The 27,242-nt window shown below is 48.5% G+C and overlaps 1 protein-coding gene across 3 annotated transcripts in view; it reads right to left on the bottom strand.

Moving 5' to 3' along the window:
• The window catches only part of HIP1 (huntingtin interacting protein 1), a 1,552,273-nt gene that overhangs the window by 60,772 nt on the left and 1,464,259 nt on the right, over positions 1 to 27,242 (bottom strand). For all 3 annotated transcript variants that reach the window (XM_069614772.1, XM_069614774.1, XM_069614773.1), the window contains one exon: positions 15,664 to 15,772. In XM_069614772.1, coding sequence (XP_069470873.1) covers positions 15,664 to 15,772 — 109 coding nt within the window. The remainder of the gene's footprint in view (positions 1 to 15,663; positions 15,773 to 27,242) is intronic.

Genomic DNA, 27,242 nt, shown 5'->3' with positions numbered 1-27,242 from the left:
TTCCGACATCCAGTGGTCACTGCGGAGTATTGCATTTTGTTTTTCGTAGTCGAAAAGGGGATATCGACAAGGCATGTCTGTAACACTATCCCTATAGTGACGTGCAGTGTACCCACAATCCCTCACACGTGGAGGTCACTCTGTATTTCTTCTGCCCTGAGCGAGCCTATTAGACGTGAGTGAGTACAGAAAAGAGAGATATAGAAGACAGTCTATGTTCCTTCCATCCGAGCGGGGAGGAAGGGTGGGCGCATGTGAATCTAAGCAGATACAACCATCAGAAATGCTTTTACGGTAAGTAATGCATTGTCTTCTGATGTTTGTTAATTTGCTTAGAATCACATGCTGTGCATAGACTAGCGAGCAGTACCTGGAGTTGGAGATGGGTTGTGAGAAGGAACAGTAGAAAAAAGATGTCTTAATACTGCTTGTCCCACCTGGGAATCAGATCTAGAGTGGGCGTCTAGACAGTAGTGTTTTGTAAAGGTGTGAACAGAACTCCAGGTTGCCGCTTTGCAAATGGACTCAAGAGGGACATTTGCAATGAAAGCTATGGAAGCCCCGGTGCCTCGAGTGGAGTGTGCTCTTGGCCTGAAGGGTAGTTCTCACTTAGCAAGAGTGTAACAGAGAGTGATGCATTGTACAATCCATCTAGAAATAGTGGATTATGAAACCGCATCTCCTTCTCTTCCTGCTGCCACCAAGACAAAGAACTGATCAGTCTTTCTCAATGGTCTAGTTCTTTCCATATAAAACATCACGACTCTGCGAACATCCAGTGTATGCAGGCTCTTCTCACCTAAGTTTGAAGGATTTTGAAAGAACGTTGGTAGTTCTATTGACTGGTTGACATGGAATTTAGAGATACATTTTGGTGCAAACCTAGGATTTGTGCGTAGAACCACCTTATCCTTGTGAACTGTTACAAAGGGGTCTAGTACAGAGAGCGCTTGTAGTTCACTTACTCTCCTAATTGAGGTGATAGCTATTAGAAAAGCAGTCTTAAGAGTGAGGTCTTTAAATGTTGCTTTGTGCATGGGTTCAAAGGGAGACCCCATGAGCCTGGTTAGTACCATATTTAGGTCCCATCCGGGAGCGGGATTAGCTATGCGAGGGTGGATCCTCTTCACTCCTTCCAAGAAGGCTTTAATAACTGGGACTTTCCACCATGACACTTTAAGTTGGGAAGTGGTGTATGCGGAAAGTGCAGCTAAATGGACTTTAATAGAGTTAAACACCAATCCTGAGTCTAGTAGGTGAGTCAGGTACAGAACAATTTGTGTGGGAGAGCAGTCAACCGGGTTGATGCTCCTTCCCCTACACCAGATGACAAATCTTTTCCATTTGCTAGAGTAACAGTGACGAGTGTTAGGCTTTCTAGCCTCCCTGAGAATGTCCATGCATATCTACGGGAGTTGTAAATGTCCAAATTCTATGATGTCAGGAGCCAGGCTGCTAAGTTCATTGTCTGAGGACATGGATGTAGTGTTCTGCCCTTTTCCTGTGACAGCATGTTGTACGGGTAGGGAAGTTTCACTGGAGGAGATAGGGACATCTCCATCAAGTGAGCGAACCAAGGCTGTCTGGCCCACATAGGGGCCACCAGTATCATGGTAACTTGTTCCTGGTGCATCTTGTGCACTATCTTGTTGAGAAGGGGAGTCAGGGGAAAAGCGTAAACAAATTTCCCTGACCATGGTATCGATAGACCGTTCCCCTTGGATTGGTTCTGGGGGTACCTGGAGGCGTAATCTTGGCATTGGGAGTTCTCCAGAGTTGCAAACAGATCTATTTCTGGGAATCCCCATTGTGTGAAGACGTCGAAGACGATGTCTTCGTGTAACCGCCATTCATACTCTGAGGGCAGAGGGAAGTCTCTGCTGAGTTCGTCTGCTAGCAGATTGAGTTCCCCTGGTACATGTTGTGACAGTAGGAACATGTTGTGTTTGAGAGCCCACTTCCAGATGTTCTGGGACAGCTTGGACAGTCCTGGAGAGTGAATGCCCCCTTGCTTGTTGAGGTAGTACATGGCTGTGGTGCTGTCCGTGAGGACCATCACTGTCTTCCCTTGCAGGTGTGCCTGGAAGGCTTTCAGTGCCTTGAACACAGCTAGTAGCTCCAGTAAGTTTATGTGCTTGGATGCTACGCTCGGAGTCCAAACTCCATGAGCAGTCTGATGGGATAGGTGAGCCCCCCATCCTGTGAGTGATGCGTCTGTGGTTAGAGTGGCTTCCACTGCGGGGGTGGCGAATGGTTTCCCTATTACCAGGTTTTCCTTCGACCACCACCGTAGCGAGAGAACCAAGGCCCGCGAGACCACCACTAGATCGTCTCATTGTCCGCTGGCCTGACACCACTGGCTGTTGAGCCACTCTTGCATTGGGCGCAGGCGCGCATAAGGTACCAAATAAATACATGAAGCCATCATTCCTAGTAAGGGAATTGCTTTGCGTACCGTCACCTCTCGACCGGCCACATATTGAGGGATTTGAAACAATATGTTTTGGACCCTCTCGTTGGAGGGGAAGACGAGGCTGTCCTTTGTTCGAATTAGAGCCCTTAGGAATTGTTTGATCTGGCTGGGGTCTAAACTGGACTTCTTCTCGTTGATGGAGAAGCCCAGTTGAAACAAAAGGTCTACAGTCTTTTGGATATTTGAGAAGCATGTTTCGTAAGAATCCCCTGTTATGAGTCAATCGTAGAGGTAAGGGTATACTGGGATGGACAACTTGCGCAGGTGGGCCGCTGCCACTGCCAGTACCTTCGTGAATACTCTCGGCGCTAATGCTATGCCGAAGGGTAGCACTCTGAACTGGTAGTGTTTTTCCTCTATCATGAAGCTGAGGTATTTCCTGTGCGCTGGCAACATTAAAATATGAAAGTATGCATCTTTCATGTCCAGTGTTGTCATGTAATCTCCCTGTGAAAGCAGGGGGATTACCTCCTGTAGAGTCACCATACGAAACTTTTGAGGTTAGACAAATTTGTTCGCTGGGCGCAGATCTAGTACAGGGCGCATGGTTAAGTCCTTTTTGGGTACAAGGAAGTACACTGACTAAATACCTTCCGATACCTGAGATAGAGGCACAACCTCTATAGCTCCTTTTTCTAGTAGTTGGTCCACTTCTTGAAGAAGGATGGAGAGGTGTTCTAGCGACATGTGTTGTCCCCTTGGGGGTCTGTACGTAGGGGAACTGTTGAATTCTATACAGTAACCGCGGGCTATGGTTGATAGTACCCAGCAGTCTGATGTTATACCGTCCCATGCTGGAAGAAAGGATGTTAACCGGCCCCTGACCGGCAAAGCATGGGAGGGGACCTGAATCTTTGAGTCATTTGGTGTTGGTGGCTTGGGAACCTCTAGGGGTGGGACCCCGACCTCTTCCCTTGCCACAACATTGTCCTCTTTGGTTGTATTGTCCACTGGTGCCTTGGTTAGAGGACCAGTTATCTGCAGAGTATTGCTGCTGCTGTTGTTGCTGCTGGCGTTGGCCTCGAAAAAAGTGTTTGTTGCCATAACCACGTTTGTTGGGAGGCCTTAAAATTTAGTCTAGGGTTTTGATGGTGTCAAATTCCTTCTTTGCGGTCTCTAGTGCCTCATCCACCGCCTTACCAAAGAGGTTTGCATCTTCTATAGGTTTGTTAATTAGAGATGCTTGTGTTTCAGGTTTAAAGCCTGAATTACATAGCCATACATGGCGTTTGAGGAGGATTCCTTGGACTAGGGAATGGCCAGCCGTTTCTGCAGCATCCAGAGTATTTTTAATGATGCTTTGGTTGACTAAGTTCCCTTCAGTCACCGTGGCTAGAAGCCGAGTACGTAGGGGTTCCGGTACCTCCTCAATGTCCTTACGTAGTTTGCTCCATTGTGCATCTGCGTAACTTGCCAGCATAGAGTTGTTGTTGGCAATTCTTGCGGAAAAGGCAGCTGAGGCTGTAATCCTCTTTCCTAGGGCATACCATTTTTTACCCTCTTTATCTAGTGGTGCCTCGCTTGTTGACAGCGGGACCCCTGCTCTCTTCCTAGTATTTGTCACCACTAAGGAGTCTGGTACAGAGTGGCCCCTGATGTATAACGGGTCAGATGGAGAAGGACTAAATAATTTTTCTATCCTCAGGTTGACCCCTCTGATCAACGCGGGAGTGGATAGTGAAGGAATAATACATCTCTTTACTGAGGCAAGAAGGGGAATGGTTTGGCTGACGGGGGGTTTCTCCTTAATGATCTTTTCTACAAAGTCGATGTCAGGAGAAGTCTCCCCGGTCTCGATCTCGAAATGCGCTGCTGCCTTGCGTAGTAGTGCATTAAAGGTAGGTTGATAGTCTATAGGTGACGTATTCCTAATAGGTGAGTCCTTGGGTGGGGACAGGTTTATGGCATCAGGGTCTGAAAACGCTGATGGGGACTGCCAGGGCTGTGAAGCGCCTTCTTCTGGGTCTTCTCCGAAGCCCCCATCATCCACATCCAGGTTGTCTTCAAAACCTTCCTCCTCTAGGTTTTGTTCCCCTTCATTGCCTAGGAATTCATCATCCTCCTGGAAGTGGGGGTCCTCACCAGTGAGGTCATATAAATCTACATCCTCTTGTGGGGGGATCAAACAGCCTAGGGTACTTGGCCCTGGGATCCTCCTGAGGTCCCTCTCTTGATTTCTTGGGTGTTGGAAGGTTCTGAGTCTCCATAAACCTCTCCATTTTGTCCATACAGAACCGGAGTCTCTCTAGGGTTTCGTGAGGTACCCCAGAGCGGTCAGTGGGGGAAAAGGGAGGTCCTTCCATTAGAAAACGCTTCGACCTATCCCATAACGTCGAAGAAAGGTTCCCCTCGCCTTCTGAAAAGCATTCTGGTAGGCTAGGAGTCCCTCTCGACGGAGGGGGCGGTTCCTGCCTTCCTTCTGACCTTTTCGGCGTCTCCCGGGCCTTATGAGCGGTGATCGACGTTTCTTTCGCCGTCCGTCTCTGGCTATCGGTGGAAATAATCCGCGCCAGGCTCTCGACAACTAAACTGTCTGTCGAGGGTACCTCCGGCGTTGACGTTACAGGCGTCGCTTGCTCTACGCCGACGGGCGCTCTCCGACGGTGCGCGTCGTCTGGCGGTTTAGTGATAGCGCCCTTATCTGGGGGTAGCCCAGTCGCTAGTCGCGTTCGCGGTTGCGATGGGGGCTTAAGACTCTTACGGTCTGAGGAGGCCGCCGGTAGGACCTGCGTCTCAGTTGGCGCTAATGCTTTCTTCGTCTTCGACGAGGAAGAGCCGTGGGTCGTGTGTTTATGGGAGTGTTTTCTGTGTGCGTCCTTGTCGCCGGGGTGTTCATCCCCATAAGTAGGGCGTGAGCTGAGCTTGTCGGCGCCGGGGACAGACGACGAGGAGTGTGAACTCTCCTTAGAGAGGTCTACGACTTCCGAAACGGACGTCTGGTTGTCACATTCCTCGTCACTTTCGGCGGCGGGTGCTGAATCAGACCTAGACATGGCATAGGCTGCCCACCTTTTGACCTTGCCGTCTTTTAAAGTCATCGGCTTAAGGAGCTGACAGGCCGCACAGCTGTCTTCTTTGTGGTCGAGGGGCAAGCAACGGTTACACCGTTTCTGCTTGTCTTTCCAGGTAAACTTGCCTTTGCAACGCGGGCAAAATCTAAAGGGTGTCCTCTCCATAGCTGAGGAACCGACTGCATGTGACAACAACCCCGAAGGAAAGGGAGGGGAAAGGGAAAGGCATTCTCAAAGAGAAACAATAAATGTCCCACAACCCCACTCTCCCTACTGTATTTGGCTGTCGAGGCCAGGCCACGTGTTCGGCGAACGCCGAACAACCTCCTTCGTCGAAGGCACCGCCGTCGGAGATCTTGATCGGCGGTGAACAGCTTCGCAGCTACGACGCAAAGGAGGGATGTAAGTAATAATATAAGTTAAGAACGACCAAAGGTCGAATAAAGTTTTTGCAATGACTCTCGAGGAGCTCCGCGTAAAGGCGACCAATATCTGAGCGGAAAAAAACAATCTGAGGGACATCGACGCGTGAGGGATTGTGGGTACACTGCACGTCACTACAGGGATAGTGTTACAGACACGCCTTGTCGACTACGAAAAACAAAATGCAATACTCCGCAGTGACCACTGGATGTCGGACTATGCACAGCATGTGATTCTAAGCAGATTAACAAACATCAGAAATATATTTATTTTATACACTTCTAATAATACACAGGTATCACAGTCATCAAGCAAGTTAAAATAAGTCAAAGAAGAATATACACACGCCCTAGTTAAATTGTAGACCAAGTGAACCAGAGTGAAAACTGAGCAAAACGGCACAGTGAAAACCACACACAAGGGATGCTCTATCAATTTCTCACAAGGGAGGGAAGGCACATGTTATTCAGAAATAGCTTCTTACACACCCTAGCAACACTTCCCATAAGTTTGTGAACCAGTTTAAGCAAGACAGTGCATCAGTATAGGAAATACTTAAATGAAAAGCGAGCAAAATGGCATTTCACAAGTTTTAAAAAGGGGAAGAAAAGGGTAGTTATAAGAAGTAGGTGCACCAGCACAGTTCTAGTTGAGAAGCAATCTAAAGAAAGCAGTTCTAACAAATGTAGCCAGAGTCAGTAGGCCTGTGCCAGAGTCAGTGGTACAGGGCAAGGGCCCAGGAGCAAAATGTTCTTGTAGCTGCAGTCAGGTCTTTGGTTAACAATTTTGAAAAGGTGGATGCAGAAGGTGAGAGACAATGTTAAGAGAGAGGGGCGGCCAACCCAACATGTAGGTAAAGGATTTAAAACACCTTTAGAGCTACCGCGAATAAAGGGCGGCCTGGCGGAACAATATACCTTTACAATGAAGAAGTGGCTCCTGCGGTGGCGGTTGTTCCTGGTAGTTCCTGCAGTTAGGGGGATCCAGCAGAGGAAGAGAGGCTCTTGTTGTGGAGGAAGGTTCGAGTTACTGCACTACCCAGGGATGAAACCAGCCGCGGTGCTGCCCGACGAATAAATGGTACGCTCCTTTAAATCGCGGTCCCGGTGCACTGGTGCCCGGCTATCCGGCCTCCGAGTAGAGGGTACTGGTGATTTGACCAAGGCAGGTCCGGGAAGGCGATTGGCAAACTGGTTGGCCCCACCAGCTCAAGGGAAGAAGGCTCTTTCAGATGAAGATCTTCTCTTGTTGTGTGGAGAAAAGTGGTGAGACGCTGCAGCAGGGCTTCACTGGTGGTTCAGTCGTTGCAGATGTCTTTGGCTTCTCTACACTTCGGCTTCTTAGTTCCAGTGGCGACGTCTTGCTCTTCCAGTCCTCAGGACCCTGCTTTTATGCAAAAAGATCCCCATTCATACAGCCTAGCTGTCACTCACACAGTGGAGTGTTCATCTTGGCGGGAGACCCTCCAGCCTATCAGGATAGAGTGTGACATGGGTTGCTGAGGCAACTCTGTCCAGGGATCCTACTCCCCCTCCCACACAATGGACCCACCCCAGAATCAGTGGCGCCGAAAGGAGGGTGTCTTGGCAGAAGCCTGCCAAACGGACGAACAAAGGATCCCCGACCTGGGTTAGGAGTTTAGAGATAGACATGAGAAAGAAGTTATATTAAAGTTCTTCCAAATAAAACCTACCGGAGTAAAGTTAATATTAAAATGCACCGGCTGTATGTTAGAGGCTGCCAGAAAATGTGGTAGCCTCGAACAATGGGAAAATCCCATAGGAAAATATTTGCGGTGGAATATTTATGGTAGTAACCACTGCCACCAGCCAGAAACCTTTGAGAGAGGGACTGTACGGTACCCTCTCGAAAATGAACATAAGGGAAAACTATTAACCCTTTCCAGTCTACAAGATTTGTGGGAGGGGGGTTTAGGCACCCTGGACTGAGTTGCCTGTGCAACTCAAGTCGCACTCTTGTGTGATTGGTCCAGTGGTGAGCCGCCCGGCTCACCACTTGGCATGTTTGAGTGACAGCTAGGACTGATGAATGGGGGTTTTCTGCATAAAAGCAGGGCTTTGGGGACTGGAACTTCAGAAGTCGCCACAGGACCAAAGAATCCAAAGAAGGAGAAGCTGAGCCGACCTGCAACGACGACACCACCGGTGGAGCCCTGCTGAACCGTCTCACCACTTCCCAACGACAGAGAAGATCTTCATCCCGGAGAGTCTTCTTCCTCTGAACTGGTGGGGATAACCAGTTCGCCCTCTTTTCGCCTTCCTGGATCGTCTCGTGGTCGAATCGCTCGTGCTAAGCACCCCGGCGGCCGGATAGCCACGCTTCACCACTACCGCGAATAAAAGGGTAGTACCTTTTAACCGGGAAACTCCACGGCTGGTTTCTTCCCTGGCAGTGCAACGACCTTCAGCTTTCCTCCAGGTCGATATCTTCTCTTCCCCTGGACGCGCTGCCAGGAAGAACTGCCCCCGCTGGAGCTTTCTCACCATTTCAGGTACTGTGTCCCCACCTGCTCTCCCTTGCAACAGACTGTCCAAGGAGTCCCGTAAATCCTTGACTTTCTATCCTGGGGTGACTTGGGACCTCCTAACTAAATTTTCCTAACTTGTTTCCACCCTTTTTTTAACTCTTTGCAAAGACTCTTGAAAAGTAATATTCAACTGTGTGATCTTGGACACATTCTGCCCTGCTCTCTCCAAGAGTGGGCCTGGCCTATGACTTTCTTGCTCCTCAGTGGACTGCCTTTTCTGACTTGCTCTGGTTCTCTTAAAGAGTTGGTATTGTGTATGTTCCTAATTCTGCCTTTTTCCCTCCCTTTTTAATTAACTTATTGGAGTGCCATCTTAGGTTAAGCGCTCACCTCTGTCTGAAAATAAGTGGTGTTTTAACCGAGACTTGTTCAATAAGTGATCAGGGATGTATATATATTAATAGTGACTGTGTTTGAACTTGCTTGCCATATTAGTGTTAGTGTATTTTACAAAGTGTGTTTTTAAATAAATAATGATATACTTTTATACCCAAGCTCTGTTAAGTGTTTGCTTGTGCTACTGTATTTTGGTACCTATCTTGTATACTCAATATACTGTCTAACTCTTCTTGAGAGAAGTCTGGCTGCTCAGCCACAGCTACCAGGTAAATCTGGGTGGTACAGACTGCTACCAAATGGGTTTTCTGCCAACACCTGTAGTCTTAAGCTTTTTGCAGTGGTCCCTAAGGGAACTGCACATGTTTCTACCTAACACTGATGCCATAGATCGGCCCACCTAGTCGGATATGTCCAGGCCCGTTCACAGCGACTGTCTGGCCACCTCTTTCCCATCCTCCACTAGCTGTAGGAAGCCCTCGCGCATTTCTCCTTATGGGACATACTGGGCAGCATTTCCAACTGCTGTCCATAGACCAAAGGAGTACTTAGCAAAACTGCTTGCCACATTTGTAGTTTTTAGGGCCATGCTGCCTATAGTAAATGCTTTCTTTGCTAAGGCATCTACTTGTGTTGCTTCCCTGTCGGGAGACAGACTGGGCATGGAAGATGCAGGTCTAGAACAGACAGTAGCAGCCTGCACAACAAGCCCCTACGGGGAAGGGTAGGAGGAGAGGTATGAAGGGTCTTCTCTAGCCGGCCTGTATTTCCCATTAACGGTGGAGCTGACTGGGGAACGGAACAACGGTTTTACCACATAATTGTTAAAGGATTGGCAATGGCAGGGTTTAAAGGCATATTGCGTTCTGTGGTGAGGCCTTCATCTAAAATGTCAGTAAGGTCATAACCTTGTACAGGCACCACTGATGAAATCAATCCCAAGGTGTCAATAACCCTTTCTACTAAAGCCCTGAATTTAGAAGTATTATGCAGATAGGACTGGGATTGCTGAAATTCGAGTCTGGCGAGGTGTCAGAACGCTGGCCCTCTGGAGGCCTTAAGCCAGCTGCAAAAGCTGATTCTGGTCATCAAAATAATCGACCCCTCCTGAACCCAAGTAAATAGGGTCAACTTCCCCCTGATCATCAGAGCCATTAACCCCGAAAATGCCTGCCATATTATCAAACAATTCGGACCGGGGCTGTGGGGTGAATGTTTTCTCGACAACCGTTGTGGGTTTGCCTTGCTGTGCCGATATGTTGGATGTCAGTGTCGATTGGGATCGAGACGCCATAGCGTCGACATCCTTAGATGCACATGGTTGATCCAGCTTCCATTGCATCTCTTTCAGTGTTGAAAGATTTATCGGCGCCGGCAATGTCAGTACCCAGGCAGTAGAGGGGTTGGGTATACAGAGCACCGCTCTTGGCTCCAAAGCCTACTATGTGGGGGGGTTTAGCCGCGCCGACTGCAGCATGCTTTTTGAACATGTCAAGCATGGAGGATTCCAAATCCTCCCACTCTTGTCAGATGGTAGGCTCAGCCGACGGCTTACCTTTATCCATTGACGACACGGAGTCCCGACGGTGGCAATGACGTCTTTTCTTCTTTCGGGACGAGGACGCGTGGCTCCTCGAGTGGGACCGTTTCTCCTTTCGCCCATGTTCTTTCTCGGGGTGTGCCCATCAGTTTTGGCCTCTGAAGACCGGACCGTCGACTGCGGCAGAGATTTTGAGGGCGGTCGACCAGGAGCGACTTTTGCAGCCTGATCGGCTAGGGATTTGGGTTGCATTTTGGCACACAACCAACACCAGTCAGACCCCGTAACCTGTGCCGAGGCACCAGAGACACAACTCGTGTGGGTCATTAATTGACATTGTGGTGCCACAATCGGAACACTGCTTGAAACCCGATGCCCAAGAGACCGACATCTTGCGTCGAGGATTGAAAAAAAAAGTAAGTTTTCTGACGAAAACGAAGACTTGCCTGTGTTCCCAAGCAGTTGGTTAATGTGTGGAAAAAAGGAACTGAGGTTGGGGCGTAGTGACGTGGTATTTATAAACGCCCGACATCACTTCCAGAGACGACAACCACACGCCGAGCAAGACGGGTCGAGGTCCATTATGCCCCCTGTCGAGAATTTTACAAAGCAGCTGAGCTTGATATGATATGATGTGCCATTTATAACGCGCCTATACACAAGTGTTTCAAGGTGCGATGAGGCAAGGGAGGGAGAACAGAGGGAAGACAGAGAACAATCTTACTAGGCCAGGTGTCATTCAGATCGTGCAAGTGCATGGGATGGGGGAAAGGGAAAAGTGCGCGGGGTAAGGGGAAGGGAAAGTGCAGTTCATGGGATAATAGAATAAATAAGATAAATAAGAAACACGGCCAGCTGGTCGCAAGTACAAGGTAAGTGCAGACATAAGTGCTGGTAGGGGGACTGTAGGCATACAGAAAACAGTCCCCAGGTGTAGGGGTTTCCAGGGAGGCAGTGCAGGTGTGCAACTGGCGGGGGCCTAGGCCTGAGATCAGAAGGGTGGCCAGGTAACCAGTGCAGTTTCAGTTTCAGCCAGGAATTCAGCAGGGGGGAGGGGGAGAGAAAGCAGAAGCAAAGAGGAAGGTTTTAAGGTGCTTTCGGAACTGGAGATGGTTCTCCTCATGTTTCAGGGAGGCAGGGAGGATGTTCCAGAGTGTAACGCTCACCTGATTCCCACGGAGGCGCCGGTCTTGGCAGGATGGTGTCTGTGACTCGAAAAGTGAAGTGCAGGACTCGATTGGCTTCCTGGGCTGAGCCTCTTCTTACTGTGTGTCTAACTCGAAGAGAGAGATATCTGCAGGTGAAAGAATATGGGGTTAATGATCTGGGGTTGTCGGGTATCTCTCTCCCTTTCCCTTCCTCGCTTTTCCGTGGAGCCCCAAGGTCAACGTGCTCACCTTAGATAGGTGAATGCTGGACTCTCCATCTGCGTCTGGTGCAGGGTGCCGTTGCCAGTTCCTTCACTGGATGAAACGTAGGCCTCTTGACATCAGAGGATTGCTACCGTCGTTAACTGCACGAGCGGTGAGTTTCCGGACACCTTTTAAGTCCTTACAGTCTTTAGGTGCGTGGGCACGTTAATGTGGAACAGGGCTCTGTATAATGCTTTTTCTATTTGTCTTGCAGGGCTCTTGAGGTAGAAGATGGTGTGAAGAAAGCCGAAGTTCGAGCCAGAGTCTTGAATTGACGCGCTTGGAAATGCGTAAGTAAAGGCCGGAGTATTTGCAGGCGCCCTATGGTGGCGGGCGCGATGGCGCGTAAGTAAAATACCTGTCTAATGTCTCTTCTTTTGTCTTTCAGGTGCAGGATTGCAGCGTTGAAGAAAACCGGAATTCCCGGAGTGCAGGCGGAGGAGCAGCGTGAAGAGATGGTAGCTGCCGATGGATCCAGGTAAGGAAAACGCTGCGCGAGAAGGTTGCCGTGCTAACCTGTTGCTTCTTGTCTTTGCAGGTGCTACTGAAGGCTGGATACAGGAATGGTAAGTGTTTGTTCTTGCAGGTTCAGGATCGGAAAGAAGAAAACTGGAACAGACACGGTGAGCGTTCTGCTGCAGATGCAGGATAACGCGAAGCACGTTTCATCAATCGGGTGTGGTTTAAATAGCCTTGGAGTGATGAGGCGTCTTCCTCCACGGCCTCGCCCTAGTAAGAAAAGAGTTCCTGTTCCAGAAGAGTTCCAGTGTTGTATCCAGGGAGTGGAGCTTGCCCCACCCAGGTAAGAAAGTAGTCCCGGCTCACAGAGGATTTCTATGTGGCTGGTAAGTAAGCAGCATGGTCTGCTGCAGGTAAGTCCACCCAAGCATCTTTATACAAATTATGAGCCCGGCGCTTCCAGTGCCGGGACCAGTGACTCTGATGAGCCTGGTGCCACCGGCGCCAGGACAAGGTCCAAAAGGTCCCAGTGGGGACCGGCTGGTGCCTAGGATGAAGGTTAGGGGCCTGCTTCCAAGGACGTTGGGCTGGTCCTAGCTCCTTGGAAGCAGTGATCATGACACAGAGGGAGGCCCCAGCCGAAGAGAGAAAGATCTACCACCAAATCATTGCTTGGAGAAGCGACAGACCCTGACGGAGTTGGAGGCGGATGAGCGGAGAGCTCGAGAAGGAAGATATTTAGGAAGAGGGAGTTGAAGGTATTGAGGCCCCAGAAGGCCTTGTGGACAATGCAGAGGGTTTTGAACTTAATCCTTGCAGCCACTGGGAGCCAGTGCAGAGATTTCAGTCCTGGAGAGATACAATTCCTGGGCTTGAGGCCAAGGACAAGTCTCGCTGTCCTGTTCTGGATGAGTTGCAGAGGGCGGAGAGTAGAAGCAGGCAGATTTAGAAAGAGGCTGTTGCAATAGTCCAGCCTAGAGAGAACCAGAGCTCTGGAGACAGTGAGCTTCTGGGGGAAGGAGAGGAAAGGAAGAACACCTCTCAGGAGGTGCAGCTGGTAGTGTGACTTCTTAGAGACGTCTGAGATGTGACGAAAGAAGGAGAGTGTGGAGTCGATGATTACCCCAAGGTTTTTAGCCTTGCTGGTGGGAGCAGGAAGAGGGCCAAGAGAGGCCGGCCAGAGAGTGGAATGGAAAAAAGGGAGCGGGTGTGCCGATGAGGAGAATCTCAGCCATACTGGCATTAAGGCAGAGATCATTGGCGGCACACCACTCCTGGATAGCAGACAGAAAGTCAGAGACAAGTGAAGGAGAAGAGGTGGCTGAAAGTAGCCTGAAAATTAGCTGAGTGTCATCCGCATAGCACTGGAAGTTGGGGCAGAGAGCGGCAATGCAGTGGGCAATAAGTGCCAGGTATTGGTTGAACAGCCAGGGAGAGACTTTAGACCCCTGGGGAACACCACAGGTGGAGATAGAGATAGAAGAGAGGAAGGACCCAAGTTGAACCTGAGAGGGTCGATCAGAGAGGAAAGAAGCCAGCCACGCCAGGGCCTGAAACGGTGATATGCAGGTTATCACAGAGACAGTTGAGCAGGATGGCATGGTTGACTGTGTGAAAGGCAGAGGAGAGATCAAGCAAAATGAAGACACAGGGGGTGGTGCAATCAAGGTTGCAGAGCAGGTCTTCACTTGAGGGAATATCTATCAGATGAGGAATCTGCGGGAGAAAGGCAATCCATTGAAGGCTGTAGCTAAGCACAAAGACCTATGGGCACACTTCTAGTCAAGGAAACTCTTATGCACTGTAGTTATATAGACATCTGTTTATTTATTATATATATACTATGCAATATTAAATTCAAAACAATTCAGGTAAGTAAAAACTGTTCACACAAATACATATTTACACTAGATATTTTCTCTATCAATACTCATTTCAAACAGCAGACCTTTAGATGATAATCAGGTAAGTACAAGAGTAGTTTCAGGTTAGCAAATCATACATTAACCAACATTGACTGCTCTAGCAATACTGGTAGGTTAGCAACTCTATATTCAAGAGGCGCTCTAGTGCTGTTGAAGGAGAAGGTGGCCTGTGCCAGCGCTGAGGTCTTGTGGTCCGAGGGTGGAGAGTGTTGGTGTCAGGAATACTCTTTTGCCAAAGGAGTTTCAGCTGAGCAGTCGTGAGCATTTGTGGGGTCCCTGTCAGCTTGGTCTGGCTCAGTGGGCCCTGATGGCGCTACCGAGGCAGCCGGCACCTTGGCAAAGATGTTGAGCAGCTTTAGCCTAAAGGTTTGCTATTCTTCCAGCATAAAGGATTGGCTGGGAAACGGTACCTGTGGAACCACACCCAAGGAGTCCTTGGAGTGAGGAATCCTCTTCTTCAAGGAGGAAGAAGAATTGTGTTGAGATCTCTGACCCTGTCACAGGAGCTCATGAAGCTTCCCCCAACTCTGCTTCGAGTGCAGGGATCGGGAGCTCCCAGGCATCGTGTCAGGACTTTAAACAGTTGAATTGAAACTATTTATGGACAAATGTTATTAGCAGTGAAGGAAGTTAACATGCTCTGGATAGAGTATAGTGTTTGTTTTTTCTTTACAGGCCTTTTGGTCTGCCAAGAGAATTTCCATCTCTCAGAGTTGGGAATGGTGTCCATAACAGCTGGTTTGAATGTCCCCGGGCAAGTGAAGCCTACTAAGGGATAGTGATTAGGTGATCCTCTCTCTATCTCCCCCGGGCCCATCATCCACTAGCTCTGAGAGATACCAGGCTTCCAGAGTCACATGCTTGGTTCCCAGGCATGGCAGTTCGTCTCACCCCTCAGTTAGGATGTACAGTCCATCTAAATGGAGCAAAAGGACAAGGTGGAAAACCCACCCATGGTGAAGGGTAACCATGGGTCCGCTACAATAGTGGCTATAGGGACCAGTAATTCTACACAAATGTTTTGTCCAAAGGAATGCGATGCAGTGGCAAGTGGAGTCGAAAATCTACTTCACTTGCCAAAAAGGTTTAGGAAAATGAATAATCAGTCAGAAAATAGGCAGGGGGTCTCAAATAATGAGGCTTTAAAGGCAGCAAAAAAGGAGAACATTCCCAACAAATGTATTCTGGGAATAAGAGTCCTAAGTGTTCCAAGAAAACTAACATAAAACACCGATTTCCTGTTAGGCTAAATTCCAAGCATTCAGTGAATAAGAAGAAATTAGACTTATACCTGTATTGTGGAAATCAAAGGCTAATATCTAAAGCATTCTACAAATGAAAATAATCGGCTCTAGGAACAAAAAGCTGCATTCTGGTAACTGGTAACAGCCAATGTTTTGGGTAAATGGGAAAGACAGTGGACACAAGGACAATACACTGCACTCTATCAACAGAAGGCCAAGTGAAAAGTAAAACGTATGGAGTAAAACATATCTGCTCAAAAATTGTGTCTGGGGATTTGACAAGACCACTTACCCTTATCCCAGCCTTCTGAAACTCCAGCAAGTTCATAATGTTGCTTTCGGAGACCCCCCAGCTTCTGCCGTTCCTTTTGGAGCTCATTTTCCAACTCCAACACCCGCACCTGCAAAAAAAAGAATTGCTCTAATCTGGCACCTGCTAAAAACATTAAACTCTGCACCAACCAAAAAATACATTGGACAAATTACTTACCTCTGGTAATGTTCTTTCTGGGGGCTACAATTGTTTCTCTCACAGATTCTTCATTTATGATATCCCCGTCAGACGCAGTGAGCCTCCCAAAGCTTTTCAGCTCACCACAATGCAGCACTTCACATATCCGGGACAGCTCAATTATGGCAACATGCACCATTCAAGGTGTCATCCAAGTTTAACCTTTAGCCACCAGCGCAATCTTTCTCAGTTCCAGAGACCGCCCCCCCTCACCCCTCCACAGCATGGTCAACTACAGGATATAGTAGAACTGCCACTTTGAAAAATATAAAAATATAAAGATCTTAGCATGAATTCCTGTAAGATTTAAAGTACTTAACTTATTGGTGTAGGTAGGAGGCATGATGCAGAATTTGTGGGAGGGACCATTGTATCCATCATAAAGAACATTAACAGAGGTAAGTAAATAGATCTTGTAATGGGTACGTTCAAACGTATTCTTCATCTAAGGAAAACTCCCAGCGCCATCCCACAACAAATTTGGATGTGGGAGAAAGACAAAAATGTCCTGGTTACACAAAAATGTTTTGCAGAACAGACCTTCCTACGTTTACATTCTTATAAGCCAGTGAGTCCAAAGGTACGAGTAAAAGCTTAAGTTGCAGCCAACAGAACACTGCTAATGGCACACCTCTCATGTAGCTGTCTGAACGCAGGTAAAATAACAATGATGTACCTCCTCAGTAATGTTCGGTCTGATGGATGTTCCTCCAACAGATTCTTTGTCTTTGCTATACTATCTTCAGTGCTGGCTGTCTTTGGAATATTTTTTGCCAACAGGGGGGTGCAGTGTGGCTCAGCGTCGGCTCTGCACTGTACATGCCACATGCTGGATATGATGCTTGGCCCGTATATATGGAGCCACTGTGTTTCATGACCTCAGTTTCGCCTTTTTCCTTTGCACTCAGAAGCTGAGGGACAGCACAACAGATGAGGTGTGTGAGATAGCTTAAAAAGAAGGGCAGTGGGGAGGATGAGGAATCTGTGGGAGAGGAACGTCAATCAAAAAGAACACTGAAGAGAGGCAAGACATTTGTTCTTCGACTGGATTTCCTCCTCCCACAGATTCCTCCTCTCTGATAGACTCACTTAGTAGTAAATATATCTAGAGGAGAGCAAGGAACACCACCTGCAACAGAAAACTCTGCAGTACTGCTCGGCTAAATTCAGCACCCTGACTGAACAGGGAATTCCAGGCAGTAATGTTTGGCAAACTCATGCAGCAAAGCCCATGTTGCCACACAACATATGTCTGGGACATGTGCCCCCATCTACAGGGCAGAGGTGACAATAAGGCCTCTTGTTGAATGACTCCTGAGACCATCAGTTACATCCTTCTCTGATAGATTGTGGAATTCTGAGATGTAGAGGATGAACCGCCTTGACAGGTGTGGCATGTCAGAAGGATGCAAACACTGGTTTGACATTCTCACTCATTATTTATTCAATGGGAAAAAGGCTGAACTTTCCCTATTGCTATTTGGGTGTTCCCTGCCTATATAAATAACTAAGGTGCATGTCTGTCGTCAGATAGCCAAACAAAAAAAAGTCAGCTGTCCCAAAAAACAAACCCAAACTGACCCCACCACTACTCTACAAAAATAAGGTCAAGAGAATGCCTCCCTTGTCCCGATTGTCTTACTTGCAAGATTTCTCTTTTTCTTCAGACTTAATAGGTTAACCTTAAATAGTCTCTTGTCACTATGTGGATCAGTTCTCGTAGCTTTTTCACAAGCTCTTTGGGCTTTCCCTCCTCTTTATGGGTTTCCTTCCAGAAATCCTTTTTAACTTGCTCTCTTATGCTTTGCTTCCAACTGATATGTCTTTGGTACTGTTGAATGTTGCAGTTAGTGAGCAGGTGCAAGTGGATCTAGGTCACCTAGCCTAAGCACCACCCACCTTCTTAGCCCTACCACTTACTTTATGCTCTAACTCTTAGATCAAGGGCGTCACTCGCCCGGGTGTCCGTAGTGAAGGGCAGACGAAGAAAATGGCAATTCCTGTTTGGGCCTGTTCGGACCTAGGGCCCAAACCGCTGCTTAGACAACAGGTAAGCATGCGCCGACATGTGTTTTCTCCCACTGTCCCCACAGGCCATCCCCACCATCATCGGGCAACGCCAACTTCTATGGTGCTGGGGTTAGGACAGGTGCTCCGTGGTACAGTAAATTGTGCATTTGTAAAAGTTTTATTGTCATGCCGCAGCGCGTGTGTGTGCCCGCTCCCTCCTACCTTTGTCCCGGAGGCTTCCTTGTTCGTTGGCCCTCCCTCGCTCCCTCCCACCGCGCTCCCATTGAATCAATGATAAAGGAAAGGAATAAGTGGGCACCACTTTGTATGATGATTCTTGAAATGAAGTAACAAAGTAAACAGAAGAATAAAGCTTCTCAAAAAATACTTTTAGGAAGCTGGCTGTGAAGAGTCTGGAGACACCCCGACTCGAAAAGTAACAGTGAAGGAAAAGACTAAGTATGGCCAACTTAGTCACACAGCCGCTCTCCGTTATACCCAAAACAACGGGTTATGAAGTTAAAAAGACTTTCTTCAAAATATTCCTGTATATAGGTAAACGTGCTTGTATCCAATTTCAAAAATGATAGTCAAAAAGAATCCAAGTCAGAAATAAATTCAATACTAATTTATCAAAAGATCATTGATAAGAGCACAACACTAATGGTATCTTAGTGAGGCTGCAGCTACACATCACATGTTAGGTATGGACTTAATATCCCAATGCATTTCGGAGTATACAAACTCCTTCATCAGGGCAAGTCTCTATACCGGTGTGTAGCCAGTGTAGCTTTTTTTTTTAGGAGTGTCAGGCTGTCAGTAACACCCGTGGTCCAATAAAGGACAGCGGTCACAACGGCTTTCTAAAATCATGAAAGTTAGAGTAATCAGAGGGCTACATGTTCACATGTAGCCCTCTGATTACCCTAACTTTCATGCTCACATGTGAACATGTAGCCCTCTGATTACTCTAACTTTCATGCTTTTAGAAAGCCGTTGTGACCGCTGTCCTTTATTGGACCACGGGTGTTACTGACAGCCTGACACTCCTAAAAAAAGCTACACTGGCTACACACCGGTATAGAGGTACCATTTGTTATTTGTTTTTTTACTCCTTTAGCCTTATTATGTTGTTGATTTACTTGTTCCTTACTGCATTTATTGTGTTGTTCATTTCCAAACATATATTCCAACGCTCATATGAACATTCCACACTCTGGTATTTGTTTAAATTTTCTTTATTGATTTATGCATGTGTTTTTATGTTGTGTGTTCACATTATTTCAATACAGACTTGCCCTGATGAAGGAGTTTGTATACTCCGAAATGCATTGGCATATTAAGTCCATACCTAACATGTGATGTGTAGCTGCAGCCTCACTAAGATACCATTAGTGTTGTGCTCTTATCAATGATCTTTTGATAAATTATTATTGAATTTATTTCTGACTTGGATTCTTTTTGACTATCATTTTTGAAATTGGATACAAGCACGTTTACCTATATACAGGAATATTTTGAAGAAAGTCTTTTTAACTTCATAACCCGTTGTTTTGGGTATAACGGAGAGCGGCTGTGTGACTAAGTTGGCCATACTTAGTCTTTTCCTTCACAGGCCCTTTGAATCAGCCACCCAAGCCACCCCCTGCCAAGGCAGCCCCCTCGGCCAAGGACCAGAGGCTAAGGACAGCTTCAGTGGAGTCTGCCGGTGTCTGCTGTAGTAGCACATAGCCTGCAGCCACCGATCTGTTGCGACTGATCAGGTAAGTCGAATCTGGGTGTGTTGTATTGTGCTGTGCTCAAAACCTTGCCTTTTTTCCCCTTCTAGGAAAGACAAATCTGTGCGTTTTCGCATTCCGGTAACTGTGGCATTGTTGCTGGTGCTCTCTAGGCTCCCACCTCGACCCTCCCAATAGACAAGGCGTGCTGTTCATTGTTATGAGTTACTTGCTCCCCTTCTGTGTTTTCCCGGCCCCCCTCCTCTTCCTCCTCCATCGCCCCTTTCCTGGGCAAACTGTTGGAGAATCTGATCATCTCCCAGCTTACTCTCCACAATGAATTTGTTGGTTGTCTCCATGACCATGAGTCTGGCTTCAGAGCTGCCAGAGGCACGGAAACTTCTCTCCTCTACACCCGTGAAGATCTGCTCTCTAACCTTGATTCCAGACTTCATTCTGTCTCATCCTCCTTGATCTTCCCTCTGTTTTTGCCACAGTCAACCACGCCATCCAGATCAATCAACTCAGTGAGAACCTTGGCATCACGGATCAGGCACTCGAGTGGCTAAACTCCTTCCTCTTGAACCGAACCTCCCAGGTCCAACTTTGCCCCTTTCTCTCTGCCACCTCTCTCATTACCTGTGGTGTTCCCCAGGGCTGTATCCTCTCACCCTGGTTTTTCAACCTCTACTTGGCCCACTTGATCTCTACCTTGTCCTCTAACTCTCAGTGGTATATGGATGACACTCAGCTTTCCTTCAAGCTCTGCTCAGCCTCCTCTCCTCTCGCCCATTCCTTACCGTCTATCCGCGATTCAGGATTGGTGCGCCTCCAACGATCTCTGCCTCAATGCCAGTAAGATGGAGATCCTTCTCATCGGGACACCTGCCCCTGCTTTCCCTCTCTCACTCTGGCCACCCCCGCCTTGGGCACTCTTCCTTCACCTTTCTGCAAGGCAAAAAACCTTGGTGTCATTTTCGACTACACTCTCTTTCTCTCCTCACATCTCGGACGTTGCCAAGAAGCCCCACTACTAGCAGCACCTCTTCAAAGGGACACTTCCCTTTCCCACTTTCGCCCGGAAGCTCACTGTCTACAGAGCTCTGGTTCTCTCTAGGCTGGACTACTGCAACAGCCTTTTTCTCAATCTGCCTTTCTCTATTCTCCGCCCTCTGGAACTAATCAAGAACAGGCCTGCAAGACTTATCCTTGACCTCAGGGACTGTATCTCTCCAGCCCTGAAATCTCTCCACTGGCTCCCGGTGGCCACAAAGATCAAGTTCAAGACCCTTTGCATTGTCCACAAGGCTTTCTGGGGCCGGGGCAGTTACTACATCCAATGCTCTCTTCCAAAATAACTTCCTTCTTCTATGCCCTTCACTAAGCTACCTCCAACTCTCTAAAGGTTAGACACTTCTCCAGGCAGAGAGTGGGGGGTGGATCTCTCTCCTCCACGTGTGCCTCCCTCTGGAATGGCCTACTTGCCCCTCTCAAACTTGAGCCGGACCACCTGAAGTTCTGGAATCAGCTAAAAACGTTCCTTGTCTCCTCTGCATTCTCCCCCTTCCTCTCCTGCCGCCCTACCTGTCTGCTGTACAGACTGGTTGCTTGGCTACCCTCAAAGTCTCACTGGGACCAGGCTCTTTCTTGATCATTCATCCTTGCTCTGCCTCCGGGCCTACCATGCTCTTAGGGGCTGTAACTTTAACCCTACAGTCCTTGTTCTGCTTGCACTACACAGAGCTGTGCTGCCCTGGCTGCACTTACTCAGAGCACTGCTGTCCTGTTTTCCCCTCCCCTCTCCCTTGGACATCTTGTTCTCGCACTTGCACAATCTGAATGCCAAGGCCTATTAAGATCATTTGTCTTGTCCTCCCTCTATCCTGTCGCGCCTAGAAACACCTGTGTAGAGGCACATTATAAATTACTTATCATATCATATATATACTTTCTTAGATGGGATATGGTTTCTGTACACGTAAAGTTCCCTTTTGCCTGGGTTGGTTTATCTGGTGTATCTCGCCCCTTATGGGATTCACTTGTCATTTCATAGAGTTCTCTTTCTCTGTTTAGGATACTCTCTCAGATTTGACCTACTCTTCATGTCATAACATATGTGTAGTTTTCTCCTCGCCACAGGGGATGTGTGTCCCACTCTTAATATATTCCTTTCCAACTTTTATCAGGACTCTCTTTCTCAGATTATTACACTTCCACTTCATTAACTTTACTGTCCCGTCTGTTTTACTGCGACAAGTTTTGCTTTTTGCCTAACGACTTCCTTGCGGCCTCCTGTTCACCCCGTTACCTGGGAATCTGCATGAATGTCTCCGGGGCCCCTACTTGATCATGTTCTCTTCGATTTCTCCAGTTATTAGCCTTCTCATTTTCTCTGGCGTTCCGCTCCTGGTCCTCCCCCTCTTTGTGAACTGGTAACACAATAGGAAAGAATACCCTTCACTGGCTTTCCTGTGTAGTGGTTTCGGCATCGTTGGACGGGCACCCTGCCCACCACAAAGTAGTCATGGTCATGTCACCACCAGAATACAGGTTCCCTTCTCCTCGGTTTAGCTATATAGCAAAGCTGGGCATCCAGCGCTTTGCTCTTACTTTCTGAGCAATTCTGAAAGTCGCGGGCTCTGCAGCTCTCCTTGGCTCTGCCTCCCTCAGGTGTGGTGCCATCAGGGGACTTCCCCTGCCTGTGTATATGTCTCTATGCCTCTCCTCTCAGCAAGTCCTCTCTTTGCATTGTGCTTGTCTCAGTGAAACAAATGTCTCTTTTTAAAGAGTTAGATCCTCTTTCTTGTTTGTAACAGTAGGTTTTGGTTTTGTCTTCAGCCAAGTCTCTGTTCTTCACCTCTGATGGTGCCATGTATGCCACCATGGGGAATTACTTCAGGAGTTCCTCACAGGAATGGGAGCCTCTCCCAGTGAGGTCCCACTTGCCCAGACCCCTAGGGAGGGTGTTGCGTAGCAGGCTCATATCCATAGCCTCAAAGGGGGAGGGCTCCCCCATGAGGAGAAGGGACAAATTCCCTTGATTCGTCACACAGGGTACATGTAGTTTTAGCCCTGCATGCACGACCACTGCCATATCCCAAAAAGAGTTGTTTGTCTTTCCTGAAATCCCTACTCTAAGAGATGTAGAAGCTGTGAGCTGAACCGGGTCCAGCCGATGGATCGTACGAGAGAGATGAAGTTATGACACAACCTTGCCTAGGAAGCACGGCCTCACTGTCAGTCACCTTTTTCTTGGACAACACCAAATAGGGTGGATTAAAAGAACGCTGAGCGCTCACTCACCCACCTCACAGAAGTGATGGCCACCAGGAGTATCACCTAAGGTTGAGCAACCTTAATGGACAGGAATACAGGGGCTCAAAAGGAGCTCCCATTAGGAATGGCAGAACTAAATTCAAGTCCCACGCAGAAACAACTAACCGGCAAGGGGAAACTGGATGCACCAACTCTGAAAAAACTGTATACGATTGGGGATTGTGAAAAGTGCACTGCTCAGCGGTCCTCTTAAAGACCATAACTGATGGCCAGGCACCCCTTCACAGTGGCAATCTGCAAGCTCATCAAGACAGGGAAAGGAGGAAATCCAGTACAGAAGAAGTTGGACAGGAAAACAAGGTCCAGACTGTTATTCTGACAACAAGCCCAGAACCTACGCCACCTGCAGAAATACATGAACTTGTTGGCCAGCCTTCGATTGGAGAGGAACACGTCGAGGACATGGCCCAAAAAGCCACCACTCCTATCTCTACACAGCCAAGCATGAAATGTTAGGCTGTAGAGGCTCAGATGAATGACCAACCCCCTCTTCCCTCCCCAAGTCACAGATAGGCAGCAGGTAGGGCAGATGGACGTGTCCAGAAATTTCAGGTGCTATGTCCCACAGACCCAGACGGGTGTGAAAAGAATCAACATGCACCCAAACAAACAGCACAGTCTACAGAGAACAGGAAAATGATAGGGATTGGCAGGAATTCAAAGAGATCAATGTTGCATTCGACCGTCAGTGTGTCATCCAGAGCTCCCTGCTGAGGAAACTCTCTGGAGCAGAACATATTGTACTTTCTGTTCCCACTGGACAGGTCGACTTAAAGGGTCCAAAAACAGATCTCCTCCCACTCGTGAGAGGCCGAAGTCTGTCTGCTAAATGCATCCACTACGATGTTCTCAGTCCTAGCGAGACAGCCACCATTAGAGACACTTCGAAAGCAGAGAACCACATTCACACTGTTGTTCTGCACAGAGGTAACAGACGCACAGCACAGAGTTTGTTGAGGTAGTGCACAGCCACCGTTGTCCACCAACACCAGCAAAGGCTTGCCTCATACTGAGAGGACTAAGGCAAAGATGACCAGCCTGATCGCCCATAGCTCTGACAAATGAATGCTCTCCCTAGCTGCTGTTGAGAGGCTAGAGTCTGCTCACTGTAAGGCCCAGCAGGTGAGCATGCCAGCCATTCTGGGACATGTCTGTGACAGTCGGTTGGAGCCAGGATTGCTGAAGCAAAGCTCCACCACACAAGTTTTTGAGACACATTGTCCGAGACCTGTAAAAGGTCCACAAAGTTATCTTGGAACTGAGACCAATGACAATGGAGCAGCCACTGAAGCAACCTCATGCACAACCAGGCTTAAGGCACTCCAGGATGCAGGCCACCATACAGACCAGAAGACACAGAAAGGCATACGTTGTAACCAACCTCAGTAATGGAAAATCTGCACCATTTGAAGGATCCTCGTCCCCCAATCCTCGGGAGAAATTGGGGATGGGGAGACATTGTACTTCTTGACTGAATGTGCGGTACAGATATCCAGACACCAAGTCCAGGCCTGAATGAGCCAATCATCCAGGTAGGGCATGAAATGAATACTTTCTCTCCTGAGGCAAGCCGCAATCACTTTTAGCAGCGTGCAGAAGACCCTGGGAGCTGGCGAAAACCCGAATGGCAGGACTTGGAACTGGTAGTGGGAATTGCCACCCATGATCTGTAGATACATCCTGTGTTTGGGATGGATCGCCACATGGAAGTAGGTGTCCTAGAGATCCAGGAACACAAACAAGCCCTGCAGTTTGGGGGACTGGAGGATCTGAGACAGAGCAACCATCTTAAACTTGCCCTTGCACAGCTACAAGTTCAAACCCCTAAGATCCATGATGGGACAAATGGCCCATCTTTCATCGGAACCACAAAATAAAGATAAACATTTCCGCCCTTGATCTGAGGGAGGCACCATCTCAATGGGGCCCTTTTTCATAAGCTGACAGACCTCCTCCAACAGGGAAGGGTCCAGAGGGAAGGAAGAGGTTTGGTCTGGTGGGCGTAGAAGAAATGGGGGACAATGACCCTGCTGTATGACCTGTAAGGGTCAGGGGTCCGAGGTGGTGCAATGTCACTGGACGAAGCCAGGCAACCTCCCTCGCTCATGATTTGAAAGGAGAAACTCCCCAATTCATTGTGACTTGTCGATTGCTCCGGGTGTGGAGACAGGGGAGGCCCTGAAGCCACCCCTCTGGGCACTTCTACCTCCACCCTCACAAGGGAAACAACACTGTGGCTGCTTGCCAGAAGGCCCCAGTAGGGGAAAAATGGGAAAGGGAGTTAAAGGACTTCTGCATCTCTGTAGATGGCTGTTGAATGTACAGACCCCAAGACTTAGCAGTAGTCTTGGAGGATTGGTACCTCTGCAGCGATTGGTCGGCCTTCCTACCAAACAGGTTGTTCCCATTAAAGGGCATGTCAAGGAATATGGACTGTTGACAGCAACACCGGAAGTCCTTATCCAGGAATGCAGACACAGAACAGATCCGGTGCTCATTGCATGCACCACGCAGTCGGGCCCTTTCCATTTCTGTCAAAGCACCAGTTCTATCGTATACTTAGCAGAAGGGTGAGGGGAGCAAAAAGTCCAAAGGATGTAGAATTAATGGGAGGCAATATCCCTGTGAAATGACCTATAAAGCTCAGGCAGAGACGGTGTGCTGCCACTTCCTGCTGTGTTCAAGTAGAGCCTTGCTGCCACTGGCGACAGGTGGTGAAGTTCAATTCAGTGGGGTTTTAGACCTAGGGTCTCCGAGTGGGCAAAGCCTGAGGCACCACTGTTCTTACCTTGGCAGAGAAAATAATGCTGGCCTTGCCTTCCCGGAGGGAGCCTGACCTCTTCCATGCTGGGTGTCATGATGCCTACCTCCAAGGAGCCAGGTCCGACCCAGCAACCCCAGAGGCAGGCATCATTTCCCCCAGGGGAGTGCCAGCGGGCCCAAGCTGGGGCCCTTTGGACGCAGTCCTGGCGCCTTAGTCGCCAGGCTCATGTTGGACCCCTGTCCTGGCGCCTTAGGCGCCAGGCTCATAAAGCTAGACATGTGTTCAAGTGTTTTAATGTGCACTTACCTGATGCAGACCATGCTGCTACATCCAGGCCCTCTTGAGGCCTGAATGGAACTACTTTACCTGTGGGACTACTTTCCACTCGGGTGTGGTCGGGGAAGGATACATACCTGATCGGTGGAAGGATGCACACTGGGAACTTCTTCCAAAGCTATTTAAACCACACCCGATCAGCAACTCACGCTTCGCGTTGTTCTGCTCCTCGCAGCTGGACGCTCACCGTGTCAGCTCCTGCATCTGGACCTCAGCCACGCCTGTCAGTATCCTGGGTCACCTGCAAAGGGAGACAAAAGACCTTACCTGCTAAATCAGCACCACGGAGACATCACACCGACGATCCTGAAAAGGAAGACCTCATTTTAAAAGCATTTCGCTACGATCGCTGCAGCGCTGCATTTCACTCACCGATCCTGGACTCCTCCATCTTCAGCAGCGATCCTCCGGATCCACAGCCACTTCCCAGAGCCTAGAGAGAAAAAGACAAGAACAAGGTGAGAGAAGGAAAGGAATAGGAAAAGCTCAGTTTCCTTCTAAGACTTACCTGTTGGGTCATTCCCATTTCATTTCGGGTCTTGGCGCTTCCAGGCATTTTCCGGACCCCGGCCCCTATGGGGAAAAAAGACAAAGACATTGAATGAGCGAATGCAAAGACATTACCCGAGCGCTCATCCGGAACTTACCTGTCATTTACTGGAACTGCACGTTTCACTTCGGGTCGGCGCCATATCTCCGGCATTCTGCAACAAGACAATGAACATTATTTTTAAGCTTGGACTTTAGAACTTTTACAGCGCCTTACCTGAATAGTCAAGCTTACCTGAACTCCCATCAATCCTCAATCCAGTGAAGTAACTGGGTTTCAACGCGCCCCTGCATCAGAAGCAGGATGGAGAGCTCATCCTTCTTGACCCTAAGGTGAGACTTCACGGGGAATCGTGGAAGGGTATCGTGGAGGGCTGGAGGAGAGAGGGAGGCTTGAGCATAACTCAGTCAGTAGGTAATACTCCCTTTTCACGCACAGGGGAATATTCCTGCAAGCCAGAGAAGCCAGAGTAGAGGGCCCTTCCTGTCCATCTTCAGGGTCCTGCGCTTCACCATTGAAGAAGCACCAGCACTCGAAGCCAGACCTGCGCCTCCGTGGGAATCAGGTGAGCGTTACACTGGGCAAAGGAGATAGAGCCCCAAAAAGAAACAATCCCTTGAGGGAGTGGGTGTGGTCCGTTGCTAGA

This window comes from Ambystoma mexicanum, chromosome 9 (assembly GCF_040938575.1).
Source record: "Ambystoma mexicanum isolate Mex_15411 chromosome 9, UKY_AmexF1_1, whole genome shotgun sequence".
Lineage (NCBI taxonomy): Eukaryota > Metazoa > Chordata > Amphibia > Caudata > Ambystomatidae > Ambystoma > Ambystoma mexicanum.
Note: the sequence above shows the minus strand (reverse complement) of the source record. Positions and strands in the feature narration are given on the sequence as shown.